At 39.6% G+C, this 17,826-nt stretch overlaps 1 protein-coding gene across 1 annotated transcript in view; it reads right to left on the reverse strand.

The window, feature by feature from the left end:
* Positions 1 to 16,331, reverse strand: part of LOC114559533 (membrane-associated guanylate kinase, WW and PDZ domain-containing protein 2-like) — an 89,079-nt gene extending 72,748 nt beyond the window's left edge. The window contains 1 exon segment of the mRNA XM_028584216.1: positions 15,787 to 16,331. Coding sequence (XP_028440017.1) covers positions 15,787 to 16,084 — 298 coding nt within the window. The 5' untranslated portion in view covers positions 16,085 to 16,331.
* Positions 16,332 to 17,826: the final 1,495 nt, after the last annotated feature.

Genomic DNA, 17,826 nt, shown 5'->3' on the forward strand with positions numbered 1-17,826 from the left:
CATACACATACATTGCAAACTTAACAGAACCTTAAACAAATCTGAAATATCTAACCCTAAACTTTAGACCAAATTCAAACTAATGCAAAGATTTTTCTCATCATTCTTTCCTTTAAACCAATAATACCTTTGGTATTGTGACCGCTCAGGACCCAAGCATCACACCTGGGGCGACAGAGCTTTCACTTTTTTTTATTGTTTTTAATTGCTTTTAATATGCTTGTTTTATGTATTGGTTTTATTGCTTATATGTTTTTAATGTGCTATACGTGCTGGTTTTAATTTAAAATGTCTTTAAGTACAATGTAAAGCGCTATATAAATAAAATGTATTATTATTATTATAATTATCTTTCCATCTTTGAGAAGACTTTCATATGGACGAAACTAACTGCAAGAACATTAAAGTATAAAGTACTTGAAATCAATACTTGAGTAAAAGTACAAGTATCTTATCAGAAAATGACTTTGGTAGAAGTTAGTCTCCTTTTAGTATTACTTTAGTAAAAGTCTTAAAGTATCTGATATTTACTGTACGTAAGTATCAAAAGTCATTTTCTGATATTAAATGTACTTAATTATTAAAAGTAAAAGTAAAAAATAAGTTTTATTATGAACTTTATTGTGGCTCCCAAGTGAAAAGACCAAACATGGCATATTTTTGAGAGAGCTGACATCAGCAAAGAGAACAACAGAAACAGAATTTTCATTTTTTTTTTGTAAGGAAGAATATTTCACTCCAACATACAAAAACATTTCTTGCAAATACCGCCATAGGTGTTTAACGTTATCTTCTTTGAACAAATCTATTTTGTAGTAATGAGTAACGCAGATGCTTATGAGAAATGTAGTGGAGTAAAAGTATAGCCTACATTTTATTTAGGAAATGTAGTGGAGTAAAAGTAAAAGTCTCTAGAAATATAAATAACAAAGTAGAGTACAGATACACGAAAAGTCTACTTAAGTACAGTAACAAAGTATTTGTACTTTGTTACAGTACAACCCTGTTAAAGATGCAACATAGCAGGCCTGATATTAATAATACAACTTTCCTCCCGGAGGTAGAGAAGTAAATGATAATCCTGCCCTCAACGCCCTCAGCAGGTCAAAATCACACTCCAACGCCTGTCACTTCTCTTGATATTCTGTGTTCCTCAAAACCGTATCCAGCCCGAGGCCGAGCTGACAAGCAGGCAAACACGCAGATATTATTTTATCAAAACAGAAGCACAGGGTTCATCAGTCTCATCTGCCATCCGTTCTCTGCTGTTCTGCGATTATAACACCATACTGGCATCATTTGGTCTTTTCCTGCTTTATGCCTGTTTATTTTGTTATGCATGTTTAATTGTTCTACTTTGACATACACAGCTTTTATCTGCACTGACTATAAAGTAGGTTTATATTTGGCCTCACTTTTATCTGAGAGGGACGTGTTTGATGTTTGGTTTGATCTGGTGTTTTTCACACTTATTATTGTTCGTTTTTAATATATTGTTGTTTTTTATTGTTGCTTGGTGTAATTGATGCATTTCTGTAACCTGAGTTTGATGCATAGTTGCAAAGCAAATTTCCTTTGAGATAATAAAGTAGAAGTTTTTGGAGATGCAGATAATAATTACTTTCATTATTATTTAATCAGACAATTATTCTTTTGCTTAATTGAATAATCATGCAGTCAATAAAATGTCAGAAAATAAAAAGTTCTCACAGTCCAAGTTTATGTCTTCAGGTGTCTTGTTTTGTCTGAACAAAAGTCCATAACCCAAAGATATTCAGTTTACAACAGAGAAAAGCAAAACTTCCTCATATTTGAGAGGCTAAAAACAATAAATAATAGAAGAAAATTTGACCAAGAAAATGATAGCTCAGCGCTGGCTCCCCCCCCCCACTTGCTTTTATAAAACAGTGGTTGGCGTATTTTCTAGACATAGTTATGCTTGAGCTCGCTACAGCAAGAATTAACAAAGCCAAATCATCGACTATATATCTATGGAAAGGTGCAGCAGCACAAGTATCAGTCCTAATGACCTCAGCATCACAAGAATTAGAGGAGGGTGACTAGCCAAGGTGTAATTTCTGTTTTTGTTTTTGCTAATTTGTTTGTTTTTTTGTTTTCCTCGAGACTGCGGAGGGTGGGGGGTGGGAGAGGGTTTCTGATTTTGTTCAATTGTGTTTGCATGTTCTGTATGTTCAAAAATATAAAAAAGATTATATAAACATTTTTTTTTTTTTAAATGTGAAAAATGTCCCATACAATAAACTGATTGATTAAATAAGTTCTAGTCCAGAAGCTTTACGCTTCACTGCAATAGAAACAGCAACTCAACACTGGCCAGATATAGCCTAGTTGAAAAGCCCAAATCACAAAAATAATTTAATTTAGGCTCGCAGACGCATAACATACTGTTGTGCACTACTCTTTTAACCAGGCAGGACTGAATGTGTTGCATTGTTTGTATGTACACCAATATAAGGCTTGGGGGAGGAGCAGATAGATGTAGAAACCATAGACAGTATATAATGGACCAATAGACCCCGTTGCTCTGGACGGAGACCAGTGAAGGCTATTAGAAGCACTTTTCCGGTGATGGCCAGCTTTACTGCGCAGCCTCCAACTGAGAGAATGTGACGTGAGCAACGTGTCTGAAAGTTGGAAGTGTTCTGGTAGCTGTGCCAAGAGAAATCTCAATCATTCCCAATCTTACAGTGACGGAAAGTGTAGGTGGATGTAAGGAGATAACATGGGCACAGGCTAATTATTGCTAATTAACATGCTAGTTAACATTAGTAATTAAACCTAAACAGCTCATGTAAATCGAAACTGCCTGCAAACTTCTCCTGTACTATACGGTAATTCCTCTACTATGCGACAGTAAGTCACTTGGTTATGACACAATCGTTAGCTTATTTTTACAAAAACGTCTGCTACGGAGCCATAACGTGAGGTACAAGGTAATGAAGCCTTTTATACATTGTCGTGTTTCTTTGGAACTAAACAACGGACAAATAGAGTCTTCAAACATTTCTGATGTAAAGTTATTCGCAGTCAAGTGACGTAAAAAAAAAAATGGCGGTCAGTGCAATGCTAACAGGAGGTGATGGCCAGTTAGCAACAAAATGGCGCCATGATGGCTTGAGTTCTGAAGCGAAGCTTACCCCCTTGGTAGAAACCAGCAGGAGCCATTTTGTTTGATTCGGGAAGGCATAAACAAACACCTGATCAAATCCAAAGGACAAAAACATACACACCCTACAATTTTGAACGTCAAAACACAGGTGTAACTATTGACATTACTAATTTCTACACTGCATTGCAATAATATTGGAGCCATCACCAGTGGTATTAGTTGCACCTGTTATTTTCAAAATGTTGGTGTAAAAAAGAAATTGGATTCATATGAAAACCATAAAGAAACAAGAGTGGTCAGATAGCAAGGCGATCAAGATGTAGGTTAGCAAGTTTTATTTAAGCAAAAGAACATTGTAATATTAACCTAAAATGGAAAGAGAGAGAGAGAGAGAGAGAGAGAGAGAGAGAGAGAGAGAGAGAGAGAGAGAGAGAGAGAGAGAGAGAGAGAGAGAGAGAGAGTGTGTGTGTGTGTGTCGTGCACGTCAAACAATGTAAGAAGTAACTTGCATGGCTAACTAGCTTAAAAAAAAAAGTTTAAAGTTAACCATTACATTACTTGCAGCAACACAACCTTAGAAAAATAAACTCAAAACACTTACAAACACATACATTAATTAAACGTAACCTACCTTGTTGCCACTTTCGACTGGAGCTTAACTCAAACTACACCATCCCAGAGACGGTTTAATTATCCCATTGCTAAATACTGCAGTTTCCGAGCACTGTATTTTTTTTCTTTTCGAAAAACTTTATTATTAGTAGTAATAAAGATAAAATAACACAATAAATACAGTAACTTCATACATACATCAAATATTGACTTGTTCTTATACTTTACATGTTTTATTATTTATTATTATTCCATATCAAATGTTTATGGGGTGAAAACTGTTTATAAATAAGAAGCCAACATAAAAGAACCTGCCTATGACAGTTCGATAACTGAAGAGGGAGCTTATCAACATCAAAATTACACATTAGCAAGAATTCAAAACCCCCAACTTTTTGAAAAATAAAGTTTGGTATGAAATTCCACAGTTTATCTTTATTTTTTATTCAATGTTTAATCCAGTTCACCTTGAAAATTATATTAGATGTATGGAGATCAAGAAGATTCAAACCTCCTTGATTGTATGGATTACATTAAGTATTTTTATTTAAATAGTGGGGCTTAATTTTTCATATGAAATCGAATAATGTAGAATCTATTTTCTTGATAAAATGTTTTGGAACATCTAAGACTTTGGCCAGATAAACCAATCTGGATAATCCTTCAGTTTTGGACAAAAGTACCCAAACTTTAAGTGGTAAATCTCTTATGAGCCATGTATCAAATTTATTTTTAACTTTTGGAATGAAAGGTACAAAATTGGAAGCATTACTGTATTTTACCCATATGATTTTACCACAGTCTGCGTGACCTTTTGATATGTTTGTCACGTCTACCTTTCAAAATAAGGGGAAAACAAAATACTAAAAGCCATTAAACTAAATAATAACTAAATAATCTAACTAAAATAATCTTAAGAATACAGACTTCAGGCCTACACCTAATGGCATGAAACCAGCCATGTATTTACAAATATTATTGAAATACACACTCCTCCTTTTCTTTTTTTAAATGGGAACCACTACGTTACAGTTTTATTGCTTGTAATTTGGACCAATTACCAGGACCATGCTTTGCATTTTGCACTTCCCTTCATTCTTTTTCTTTTGTGTCTGTTTTCATTGTATATTATTTTAGTATATACCTTTATGCATATACATATCCATTGCATTGAGTATTGAGCACCTTGAACACAGAAAAATCCTTCTGGATCAAAGTTATGTCTTATCTCATCTTATCTTGAATTGATTTCTTCACCCCTGAATGTGTTCCGTATTCTTCTCTAAAGAACTTGTTTTTCTAATTTCCCCCTTCATTTCCCTCCACCCACTTATTTCTCCTCTCTGTCCCTCTTTTGTCCCATTGGACATTTTGGTTGCCCAATTTCTCTCTCTTTGTCTCCTTGTCCACCTCTCCAGTGGTCCCGTTAAGGTTACCCTCATCTGACCAGTCCATTTTTGCTTGTTTTACTCCCAATTAAGTACAGGATCTGGCCTCAGAAGGCCTCTGTGTGTGCGTGAGAAAGAGAGAGAAATAGAGAGATTATGTGTGTGTGTGTGTGTGTTTGTGTGTGAGAGTGAGAGAGAGGGAGAGAGAAAGAGAAAGTGTGTGAAGAACTGATAGTTTTCTGCATGCGGGTGCTCTGTGAAGGCCATTTAGATGGAGATGAAGTATCTGTTTCCAGTACTGCTAATGACATTATTACAGCAGGCGGCAGGCCCCATTATTAATAGTAAATGACAGAGCCTCTCTCCTAAAGGTCTTAATATTGATCCCCTTATCCTCAGACTAGTCTTAATGACGATATACCTTCATGTCTTTCTCTACAAAAACCGTGATCAAGGCCAGTCCCACATTTGTAACCTCTCAGTCACTTTAAGGAGACACAAGCCCACACTACAAATGAGACTTAAAAATTAAAAGAGGGAGGTTATATGAATTGCCAACCCTAATATTCCTTGTACCGTCCTCCTCCTCCCACAGAGAGCAAATAATTCCTCATCTCCCATCACCTTGCACGTCTATGCTGATGAGATAAATACTGATGGACGAGGAGGAACGTGTTTTTGTGTATGTGGTGTTTCCTGTTTTAACGGGATATATGGAGATGTTTGTCACTCTTGATTGCACTCTCCAGTTCAAGCTGTGTTCCTCACACAACAAGCAGGATGCATGTTAATGAGAATTAAAGCAGCAGGCTGACTGAGAGCTGCAGAAGAAGAGAAGAGAGGATGGAGAAATAATCAAGGAATACAACTCTGGAGGAAGGGCAAAAGTATGTATGGGCTTAAACACTTTATCATCTGTTCTATAGAAGTAAGTAACAATAATGGGGAGACAATATAGAGATGAAGGAGCCTTAGAGGCAACAGAGAGTAATAAGAAACTCATTGGTTTGGGGGCACAGCGGTCAATAACCTGAGGGGTTAAAACCAACAGCGGTGTGTTCCCGGTTAATACAAACATTAATAATTGTGGCTGGGACTGAGAGAAGGCTGCCTTCTGAGCATCATTTTCTCTTTTCCAATGCTTCATTTGGCTGCTATGGTCTGATAGTCTGATAAAGCCGGTCTGTATCACTACAGGGGCCTTTCGTGCTGCTAAATCCAAACCAAAATGAATTGAATTCAGCTCTACTGTACTGACCTGACTGCTCCTTTCTTTTCTTCATTGCATGTTAGGATGAACTACGAACAGAAATATTACACACTCCCAGCACATGAAGTCAGTGAGAAGTGGCCATACCTCACATCCTAACAAGTCAAGTGGAAAACTACTTATAAGTTCTTAACAAATTTAACAAACATTTTGCTCTGACTTATTTCATTCTGACCGTCATCAGACACATTGCTCCAAATATTTGTATTATTATCATAGAAGACTAAAAGCATATACAGTAACATTACGTAAACAGCTAATAATAATAATAAAAATGCATATCTGGATGTGACAATGCTGTACAACAGTCTGTACCGATGTCAACACTAAAATTTAAGCATTGTAACATATCAGAATAGCATACCTAAATCCAGTGGGGGTTGTTAAACTGTGTTACACAACTACTTTTTTACTTAGCTGGTATCACCAGCATTTTGCATTTTCAGCCAGTTTCTGCACATGTTTTGGTAGCAAGAGCCAATCTTAGAAAAATATACATAATAAATAAGTAAAACAAGTAAAGGTTGAGAAAAAGATTTGGGTCATCCAAATAAAAAAAACACATTTACTCCTAGTCAAAGCTAGCTATGCAGATAGCTCTGGCTTTATTGGCCAAGGTTTCAGATATCTGTCTTAGAGATTTCAGCCACCACAATGAAGATGACTAGTCTGTGGTGCTAACAGCATTGCAATTTTGCATTAAAAAGATTCAACAGCAACATGTTTTTTTTTCTTCAGAAAGTGTCCCTGCTCCAGAGAAAACAATTTGGACAATTTTCATTGGAACTAATTTCCTAACAGAGAAAACCAGGAAAACCTTTTGGGAGAACAAGTTCCAAATTCACAAGTTCACAAACATAATTGTATTGACAACTGACATGACATGACTGATATTTCAGAGTTTGATATTTCACTCTTTGGGCAAATCAATTCAAAACTATTCCGCATGGATAGATATCACTGTACCTCTAGAATGTTTATGATTTAAGTTGACCTACCGTTTAAGTGGAAATCTTAAACCATGCCTATGGCTTAAAAGAACAAGATTTAGTCATGATTTGCTGTTTAAGACACAAACAAACAAATAAACATAAACATGCATCCTTGCAGACAAGCAGTGTAGTTGCTTTAGTTAGAGAAGCCTCACTGAGTATTAAATGATTAGACAGCTACTGTCCTCTACTGGTACGAAGCATCAACTACAGTGATGAAATGATCCCGAATGCAAATGAAGCACTTAAACACATCAGCTGAGATTTCATCCAGTAAAAGCTTGCTGCTGCAATGAACGTGGTTATATCAACAGTGCAATTCAGCTTCATATCTAAACAGTCCAGCAATTAAATCCTTATCTTTTTTTGAATTGATGCATTACCACTAAAGCGCTTGTCGTAGAGGGTACATTCAGGTAAAATCTATTATCTCTTCATTTTCCAAAAAGAAATTATAAAAGCAAAGGTTGACATATTGATAAAAAGAAACAGATGAATTAGAGGATTTTGAAACAGTTGAGGTGTGAAAGTATAAAAAGAGCTTTAACTCAATACCGTGACATTGTCCCTCATGTTTTGTACATTCAGTTTATACAGTATAATACTGTGTACAGGACTTGGCTCCAATCCAGGATATTCAGCTCAGGAATTATGATGAGCCACTTTAGAAAGTCATAAATCGCAGAACATTGTTGCTAGCCATCCATCAGTTTTAGTTCTGCAGCTCCTGATGCCAGCTTTTATAATCCTTCTCATTCAGATATGAGGCCCACAGCAAAGCTATCAGATTAGCGCTGCTGGCTAATCTACACTATGTCAATGAAAACCATCCGCTGCCTTCTGTGCTGCCATGCCTGACGGAATAAGATATGATTCTATGAAACTGGGCTGGGGGACTCTTGTTTCAGCACAGACCTAGCTCCCTGTCCCTGAGGTGAGAGATGGTTGCGTTTCAGACTGAGGCCAGGAAGAGGAAACAAATTAAGTACAAACTTAAGTTACTTTACTTCTGTGCATCCATTTTCATTTCAGTTAATACTATACTATACTAGTCCACTACTGCTATCTCTAATCATGTAATTTCACCAAAACAGCTGATATAATACTGAAATGTCACACAAAACACATCAACAACCTAATCATTTCTTATTGTTCGCACAATAGGCATAATGCATGCGCACACGCACACACACACACACACACACACACACACACACACAAGCATCATAAATAATCATAAGAATATGGTGTTTTATCTCAGCCAGATGAACTGCTTTTTCATGGCGACATCCTACTTGTGTGAAATTACTCACACACTGCATCATATAGTCACATTGCCATGGAGATCCATTAGTAAAAGGTCTCTACTGTTATTATGAAAAAAACCTTAATGCTGTTGAAGCCAAAATCTCCAGTAGAAACTCATGATTGAAGGACATCACAATCAATCATAAGCCACTATTACTAAAATTAGTAAATGTATCAGATATTTCACATCATCATGGTTGGTAGAAACTCTGATCCTATTATGAATGAAGGATAGCAAAAATGTTTTGACAAAACCTTCTTTAAGTCATGGCTTATACAGACAAACAGTACAGTATCTATATTTCACACATGCAGTAGCACAGTCTCAGATTGCCCCGTGCAGTGGGTCCATGGTGAGAAGAATTACATTGACCTAATTCACTTAACTGGACCAGTTAGATATTTGGTCATTGGCTGGCTCAGCTTGGGTTTGATCCTCTGAGCCGAGCTCCAGCAGCTTCTAGCCTCAATAAAATCGTCCTCCGCCTCTGACAGAACTCATCTCTTGGTAAGTTATTAATACCAACAGAGCGGACAGGATGTTATGCACTGATTCTCCAAGCTTCTGATCAACAAAGTGACACGAGAGGAGCAGAAGGTTGCCTTCTCTCCCTCTGCTCCATCTGTCCCTGCATACTGTATCCACATTAAGAGGACTGGCAGGACTCAGACAGCCAAGTCAGAAAACGTGGCAACCTTAAACAATTCTCAAAGGTCTACATTCTAGAAACATTAATATGCTAATTAAACACCAATTAGGTCATGCTGCATTTACAGTGAATGTGAGAGTTGTGCTCACATTTACCACCAGCTAAACTCCTCCCATAAACAGCAGTTATTCAATCATAGCTTAACAACAGTAACTAGGCATGGAAAGCCAGTCAAGTTTTGGACTTCTTCATGTTGAAGCTTTGTGCATGCAATATACTCGGTATGTCAAGAGTTTGGAGGATGGTCTATTTTTTAGCCTTTCCAAAACCAAAAAAAAATCAGACAAAAGTCTAAGGAATATATTAAATTGCTAAAGTTAGAATGTCATACCTACAGTTTAATAACCTACTTCCAAAGGCAAAGCTGGGCCTGTTATTAGCTAACTGCTTTATTTTGTAGGGTCACAGCAAAGAGAAATGGGAGCTTAGCCAATATATCAGAGTTTAAAGTAATTATAGAGGCTCTGTTCTGCACTTTATTTAGTTTAGGGAAGCGTATGCTCTGCCAACTCCCGCCAAAACCTGCTAGCGGTACATTTGCCGAACTAATCAATTATTCCTCCTCCTCCTACAAATCCTTTCACATGTAAAAAATAAAGCTTATAAATATGAAGATTAAAGCATAAATCTGACCACTGATTGTCCAAGTATCAAGTATGTTTTTTCAATTGTAAGGATACAAATATTTCAAAGTTTATGTTAGAATAAATAACATTGTAATGACTTGCAGCTTTACACTTAATCTAGCAATACAGTATAGTAGCCTAGCCTATAGTTTAGCATTATATCATCTACACAGACACCACATGCATATCTAAACCTTTTTTCAGGGTTCTCGTTTTAAAAAGAGTCTTTTGGAAGCATTAAAAAGTCAACCGTTCTCAGCCAACTCCCATTACATTTACATTACATGTCATTTAGCTGACGCTTTTATCCAAGGCGACTTACGACTGCTACATATGTCAGAGGTTGCACGCCTCTGGAGCAACTAGGGGTTAAGTGTCTTGCTCGGGGATACATTGGTTGATGTATGAACCCAGATCTCCCACACCAAAGGCATGTGTCATATCCACTCCACCCCCACCCCCCTCCGCCCAGACACTTTAGCTTTAGCATTAGCTTACTCTAGCTAGCTATAGCTAATAAAAACTGCTAGCAACAATCAGCCGACAACATCGATGGTCATTAGCAAGAAATAAGGCCTGTTTTTCTTTTCTTCTGACTGGAATCTGAGACATGTTGTTTAATAAATGACTATGAATTTTGAGTGGTGAATCTGCCTCAGTTATTAGTGTAAATGACATGTGCCGAGAATGGAAAAACTTGACTGGTGTTGCCAAAGTCACTAAGAGGGCCGGACATCGACTGTATACAGTCAATGGTATGGACAGGAAGTTACAGTTTGAGAGAAAATGTTATATTTAATATTTTATACTTTATATTCATCTGCTGAATTCCTGTTTAGGTTAGCCTATTAGTAACTAGAGAGCTCCTTGGTCTGGCCTATATAGGCTATGGCCGAGAGCTGCTGCACAGTGTGACAGAGGCTGGCTGTGCTCCACTTTGATGTTAAAGGTCATGTTAACATTTGTGTTAACATGTTAACAATTTATGTTGTCCTCACAAAGCACCGCATATTGTTCTCATAAACCCAAGTGGATGAAACGTCCTGGGGTCTTCCACTTTGAGAGGCAAAAACACAATTTTGAAAGAAGAAAATTTCATTTCAAACAGGCAATTCAGCAAGCAGTGACATGTTTCTGGCTTTAAGTATGCATATCTTATCCACAGCTCAGTACCTTGAGGTTGGGAAAATAAGCATTTTTGATATTCTTTTTATTGTTATGTAAATCAGAACAGCATTTGTTGTGGATCCAGCCTGGGATGATGGCTCTAATGTAATCTGAATGAACAAAATACAAGATTAAAAATAGTTGACATTAATATTATTTATATCACTGTATTTGCACGATAGCTATTTATAACAAAAGATTAATGCCAATTAAAGGCAACTAAAAAGAGAGCTAGTTTATTTATAGGTGGATACATATTTAATTTAAAAAAATATTGTTTTCCTTTTTTTTTCAAAAATGGAGAATAAACAGGAAAAACTAACTGAAGCACTGAGAAGGAACTGACAGCCACAGTGTCGCATAAACTGAAATCTGTAGCTATTTTGCTTAATTAAGGAGAAAGGAAAGACAAAGACAAGGCTATCACTGTAATATTTGTCAATTGTGCAATAGTCATTATGACAAGTTGGCACATCATTTTAGAAATAAATACATTTATTTATTCTCTCTGTTTTCACAAAGTGTGTATTCTCACACCTTCACCATACTCTTCTCTTAAAACTCCACCTCTTTCTCACTTATACACACACACACACACACACACACACACACACACACACACACACACACACACACACACACACACACACACAAGCTTACTTCACGCTGCTCTCCTCTCTATCCTGTTCTAACACCTCTCGACGGTTATGATCTTCATGGCACTTTTAGAAATCTGCCTCACTGTGAGCCAAGCAGCCGTTTGCACTTGACTGGTGCTTGGTGCTGATGGGGAGATGAACACGGATGAGAGATGTTTATCAGATAATTACGTACAGATGGACCCAGCTAGTAACTAATTTGCAAACATATGTTTTTTTAAATTACAAATTCATTGGACGTATTCTTATCAATCAAGTTAAAAAACAATCCTTTCAACAGAGTGTACATGTAAGATTATGTAATAAATGATTACACTTATTGTGGCCAAGGGCCTTCTTCACACCAGACATTTTGACTTGTTACTGTATAGTACTGTGGGAACCTTTTTTCCCCAAACACCCTTCGATTTTAAATTTGTTTCCAGTCTATAAAAGCGTAAGTGACCCTTGATCATTTTCTTTGGGCCCGACTGCAGTCTACAGTAGTTAGATTGAAATGGTTTAAACTGTGATAGGTCAGTCCATCGTATATTCAGCTGATATTCCAATAGTGCCAACCCTATAGACTAACCTTCTATTTTTATTGTGAAGTTTGAAGAGTAGCTTTGCTAAAGCAACACGCCTGTTGATTCCAGCTTGTTTCCATTATTGTGCACTTGTTTCAAAACAGGAACCTGCTCCTATTTAAAGGTCCAGTGTATAACGTGTTCAGTTGTTCATTATCAAAATCTGTGTTGCCCGTTCACAAACGTATCCTTTTTCATGAATATTTACCACCAGCCTCAATTCCGAGTATTCCTTTTGGCTTGAAATTTTACGTTTGCATTCGTATGAACTGGGGTAGACGCTCTATATTCATGCGCCATCTTGAAATACGTTAGCTGGTAAGGGACACACAGGACATACTGCTCCGCTTTTCGCGTTTTTACTGTCACTTGATAAACTCACAGGTGCTGCTGCTAATGCTGCTAATGGGTATCGTAGCTTCCCGGCCCCGGCAAGTTTGAAGAAGGAAACATGGAGGACCACACGTTATCTTAATACATTCTGCGGAGAGTGGGTGGGACAAAAATATCTACGTAGACCCCTTGGCCCTCAGGGCGCGGGGGAGAGATGAATGTTCGGAAATAAGCGGCCGGAGCGGGCAGCGGCCGGTCATGCACGTATTCAAAATCCAAATTTGAGGAACAGGAGTCCTCTTCTTCGCCCAGAAAAAGGAAAAGATATTGAAAAAAGCAAAAGACCGGCTTTTTGAAGCGTGAAGGCTACCGTAGCTGTAATACGTAATTTGAACTGCGTGATGCGAGGGAGTTGATTGCAATATACGATCTCAACGCTAGATGGGAGAAATTCCTACACATTGGACCTTGAAATCTGCACACATTTTGATGCTAAGCTTCCAGTTTATCTAACTATAAATCCAGGACTCTCTGTGTGTGCGTATGTGTGTATGTCTTTCAAAACTGTTGTACGAGTCTCTGTACAGCAGCGTGGGCGGGACAGCGTTGCCAACTTAGTGACAAATCTAACGACTTTCTGTAGAAGAGAGATGGCAGGTGACTGTGCAGCCGCAAGAGAAATGGGCCAGCGCCTTGCATGGCAGCTCCGCCACCATCGGTGTATCTGAATGAGTGAATGAGCAGAAAATTGTAAAGAGCTTTGTCCGGTAAGTTAGAATGGCGCTATATAAATGCAGCATATTTACCATTTACCATCGGATGAGTTGTTCTCGAGAACGCTTCAAACGGGCACGCCACCCGACGACGCTGCAAGCAGCAATACTGGCAACCAAGTGTTTTATAACTGCATTTTGTGTCACATGTTATTTCTGAGAATTTACAAAGTAAAGTTATGAAAAAAATATATATACTGGGAACCAAGCAATCGGCCTGTTCCGAACAGGCACAGGCTCCAAACGGGCACGGCACTAGTTTTACCAATGACTGATGATTTCTTCAATTCCCATTCAACTGTTACTTAGATGGATCTTTGTCTCTTTCTATCAAATTGAATTGTCAGTCTGGTTGAACCATTGTACAACATTTTGTTCTCCATGTACAAAACAAACCCTTCATACAAAATAGCTTCTATTTGTAAAGAGGAATTTCTACAACCTAAAAGCATTAAAGATAATTCAAATATATAGAGTATTTCTCTCAGACACACCCAATCAAGCATTTGGGGTGTGTATAGAGCACTGTCACTATTGGAAGGTGACTGGATACACCCTCACAAAAAGTCACACCTGCATGTTGTGAAGTGCAAGAAAACGTGCTAACACAGGACTTGTGAAAACGATACCGTGTGTTCATGGCTCAGTCTATATTTTATATATAACCATATATTGGACATTAATACACTCCACTGTCAACTGGATGGAAGTCAAATGTTAATATGACAGCAAGTCAACAGTGAAGGCAACAACAAGCTGTGCAGAAACAGCATAGTGCTCAAGGACGTTCTTAGCAAACATTCAGCTGGAGAACAGTGTGAGGTGGGTAGGTCAATAAACAGATGCATATTTAAATGGATAAGAGAGGGATGGAGGGAGAGAATAGAACCTGAGAAGTCTGAGATATGTGCACATTAGCATTTAACCCCTCACACATCAAAGGACAGTACGCCTACACTGTCAGCAGCTCTAACTCAATAATCAATCACATTGACGCAACCCACGGAAACACTGAGATTGAGAGTGAGCAGTCAGGCGAAGAGTGAAGACAACTCCTCTGTGAGCAAACTTGGCAAGTCCAAAAAAAAAAAAAAAACAACTGGTTTGATTTTTACTTTACTCAAGTCCCAGAAACAAGCCACTGTAATGCTCATTTCATGGCTGACAACACAGCCCTTTAAGCCACTAATAAGGACTTAAACTGAACATCAGAGGGTGTGATGATCACCATCTCCTCCGCTATTCATTCAATCCAATGTTCTAGTCGTATAGAGACCCTGTCTGCTTTTACACTGGCTGACAGAAGCAGGTCACTCAGTTAACACTGTTGCCATAAATCCCCTGCTATGCTCAGAAACATTCAAACAAGCCTCCAGCTTCATGGGTCACAATAATCACACAAAACTATTGCACCGGCTGACAATAACAAAACACTCAAAAGCTCCTCAAAGCATGACTGGAAGAGACCTGCATCATTATTTTCCACTTCTGAACTGAGGAACATTACATTTCATAAAAAAAACATTTTTGGTTGTGAAATGAGTGAGGTTGAGTTAAAACAAACCATGTTGACTACAGAGCTGATCAATATGAAAGCATTCGCAACAGTAATTAGGCTACACAGGTTTAATTTTTCATCAGTGGGTAATTAGCCTACACTGCAATAACAGTGATAATGTGGACTGGCAGCCAACAGACAGACAGACAGACAGTCTGTCTGTCTGTCTGTCTGTCTGTCTGTCTTGTCTGTCTGTCTGTCTGTCTGATGCTCAGACTGAACAGCAGGATAGAGAAAAACATTTCATCCACGGCGCAGGCCTGTTTGGTGAAATCCTGTCCTCGACCAAAATAAAGAGAAATCCGCAGGCTGTGGCATGACGCCTAAACGGACACACCCCCTCCAGGCTGTGGCATCGGACCAGCGACACTGTGATAAACAAACGGCGGCTGCTCCCAGGCTGCCATATAAACAATTATAGTTACTGATCCTGGTGGACGGAACCCATCATTACGGCTCGTAATTAGCTACATTTCACCAACAAACAGGCCTAAGCATGGGTCCGTGTGCTTTGTCCACCTAAACACACGGCTTCTCCCTTTAGTGCAGACTGACAGATGACTGCACAAATGACATCTGAATCAAACCAGCCACACACACAAACACAGCACACACACAAACACACTCCTCCCCGCCTCTAATATACGCACGGCGGTACGCTCCTATAGCTCCTCTCACGTTAATCGTATCTCACCTTGCTTGACACATTTGAGGCGGACTGGGTCTTTGCAGTGTTTAATCACGGCCAGAACGTCCCGGGTGGTGAGCCCGGCCACTGGCATGTTGTTGACCTCCAGCAGCAGCTCATCCTGGGCCAGTTTGCCGCTCTGGATCAGTCCTTTCCCTTGCTTCACCTCGCCAAAGTAGGGGAACTGGCCGATTTCCGCGCCCCCCTTCAGCTCGAACCCCAGCTCCCCTTCCTTCCCACGGGTTATCACGGCTTCGTGGACTTTGTTGGTCCAGTGGTTTTTCTTCTTGAGGCTCTTAGACATCGTTAGGGCGAGTTAATCACCGCGGGCTGGCCCATACAAAAGCCTCTTACCGTCTCATCCCTGCCTTTGTGCGACCGGCTGCAGCTTCACAGCGCCCGTGGCTCCATCATCACCGGTGCACGCCAGGCGCAGTGTCCGCTCGGCGAGCCGCGCAGTCGGGCAGAGGGCTGCAGTACAGCACGGCGGCGGATGAAATTATTATTACTGTGTCAGACACACAGACGCAAGAGAGAGATACTGGCGGATGACCCGGATGTGAAGCCTTAAGGAGGGGAGAGATGAATGGTTCTGATTCGGCGTAAAAGGATGGAGAGGAGGGAAAATAACAGGAGGCGCTTTTTTACTCTCACTACACTGCCAGGGGCGCTTCCTCAGGCACACTGTGATCACACACAGGCGGTGTCATGTAGGAGGAACATCAGTGTAGGCTACATTATATACGAACCTCATCCTATAGGTTATCATTTACCTGCAACCATGGAAAAATAGCTTTAAGGCTGACTTTTCCCCCCTTAAGTCCTGGCATGCAGCATTCTATCAACATATCTAAGACATTGTTTTTTTTAGAGAGGAGAAACTTTATGAGAGTATTATACTTTTCTAATAATATGCAGTAATGCAATACAGATTTGTATGTGCCCAAATCTGAATTTTCAACAGGGCTAAATGGGCAACTGCCCCTGGGCCCCAGACTCGCAGGTTCAGTTTGTGGAAAATACTGTAAATTGATTGCAAGTTTGTTTGTTAATACAGTGCACAGACATCTTAGGTGCATTATAAACTCCTGATTAAAAAGGTTAAAAAGGCTAGTTTATTTTATAATTATTATTTATTATTTCAGGTTTCATTGTGCTTACATGGTGCATTCTACTAAATAAATGTGTCGACAATACACATTAACTTTGGACTCCTGCAAGTAAATCAGACGTGCTTCATGCTCATCCACCACCCCAACCTCTTCACCCTTTATTTATGGCTCATTATAGGGCACATTACTTTCTGCATTGGTACTAAACATTGGTATTAAATATAAATCATAAGATTAATATAATAGTGAAGGTCAGGGGCCTCGACGGACCAGACCCGGGCGGCAGACGCTGGCTCTGGGGACGTGGAACGTCACCTCTCTGTGGGGGAAGGAGCCGGAACTGGTGCGGGAGGTGGAGCGCTACCGGTTAGATCTGGTGGGGCTTACCTCTACGCACAGTCTTGGTTCTGGAACCATACTCCTGGATAGGGGTTGGACTCTTTTCTTCTCCGGAGTTGCCCAGGGTGTGAGGCGCCGGGCGGGTGTGGGGATACTCACAAGCCCCGGCTGGCGCCGCTGTGTTGGAGTTTACCCGGTGGACGAGAGGGGTCGCCTCCCTCCCGCCTGCGGGTTGTGGGGGGAAAACTCTGACTGTTGTTTGTGCATATGCACCAAACAGGAGTTCGGAGTATTCGGCCTTCTTGGAGACCTTGACTGGAGTCCTGCATGGGGCTCCAGTGGGGGACTCCATTGTTCTGCTGGGGGACTTCAACGCACACGTGGGCAATGATGGAGACACCTGGAGGCGTGATTGGGAGGAACGGCCTCCCTGATCTAAACCAGAGTGGTTGTTTGTTGTTGGACTTCTGTGCTAGTCATGGATTGTCTATAACGAACACCATGTTCGAACATAGGGATGCTCATAAGTGTACCTGGTACCAGAGCACCCTAGGCCAAGGTCAATGATCGATTTCATAATCGTTTCATCTGATCT

Source organism: Perca flavescens, chromosome 8, assembly GCF_004354835.1.
Source record: "Perca flavescens isolate YP-PL-M2 chromosome 8, PFLA_1.0, whole genome shotgun sequence".
NCBI classification, from domain to species: domain Eukaryota; kingdom Metazoa; phylum Chordata; class Actinopteri; order Perciformes; family Percidae; genus Perca; species Perca flavescens.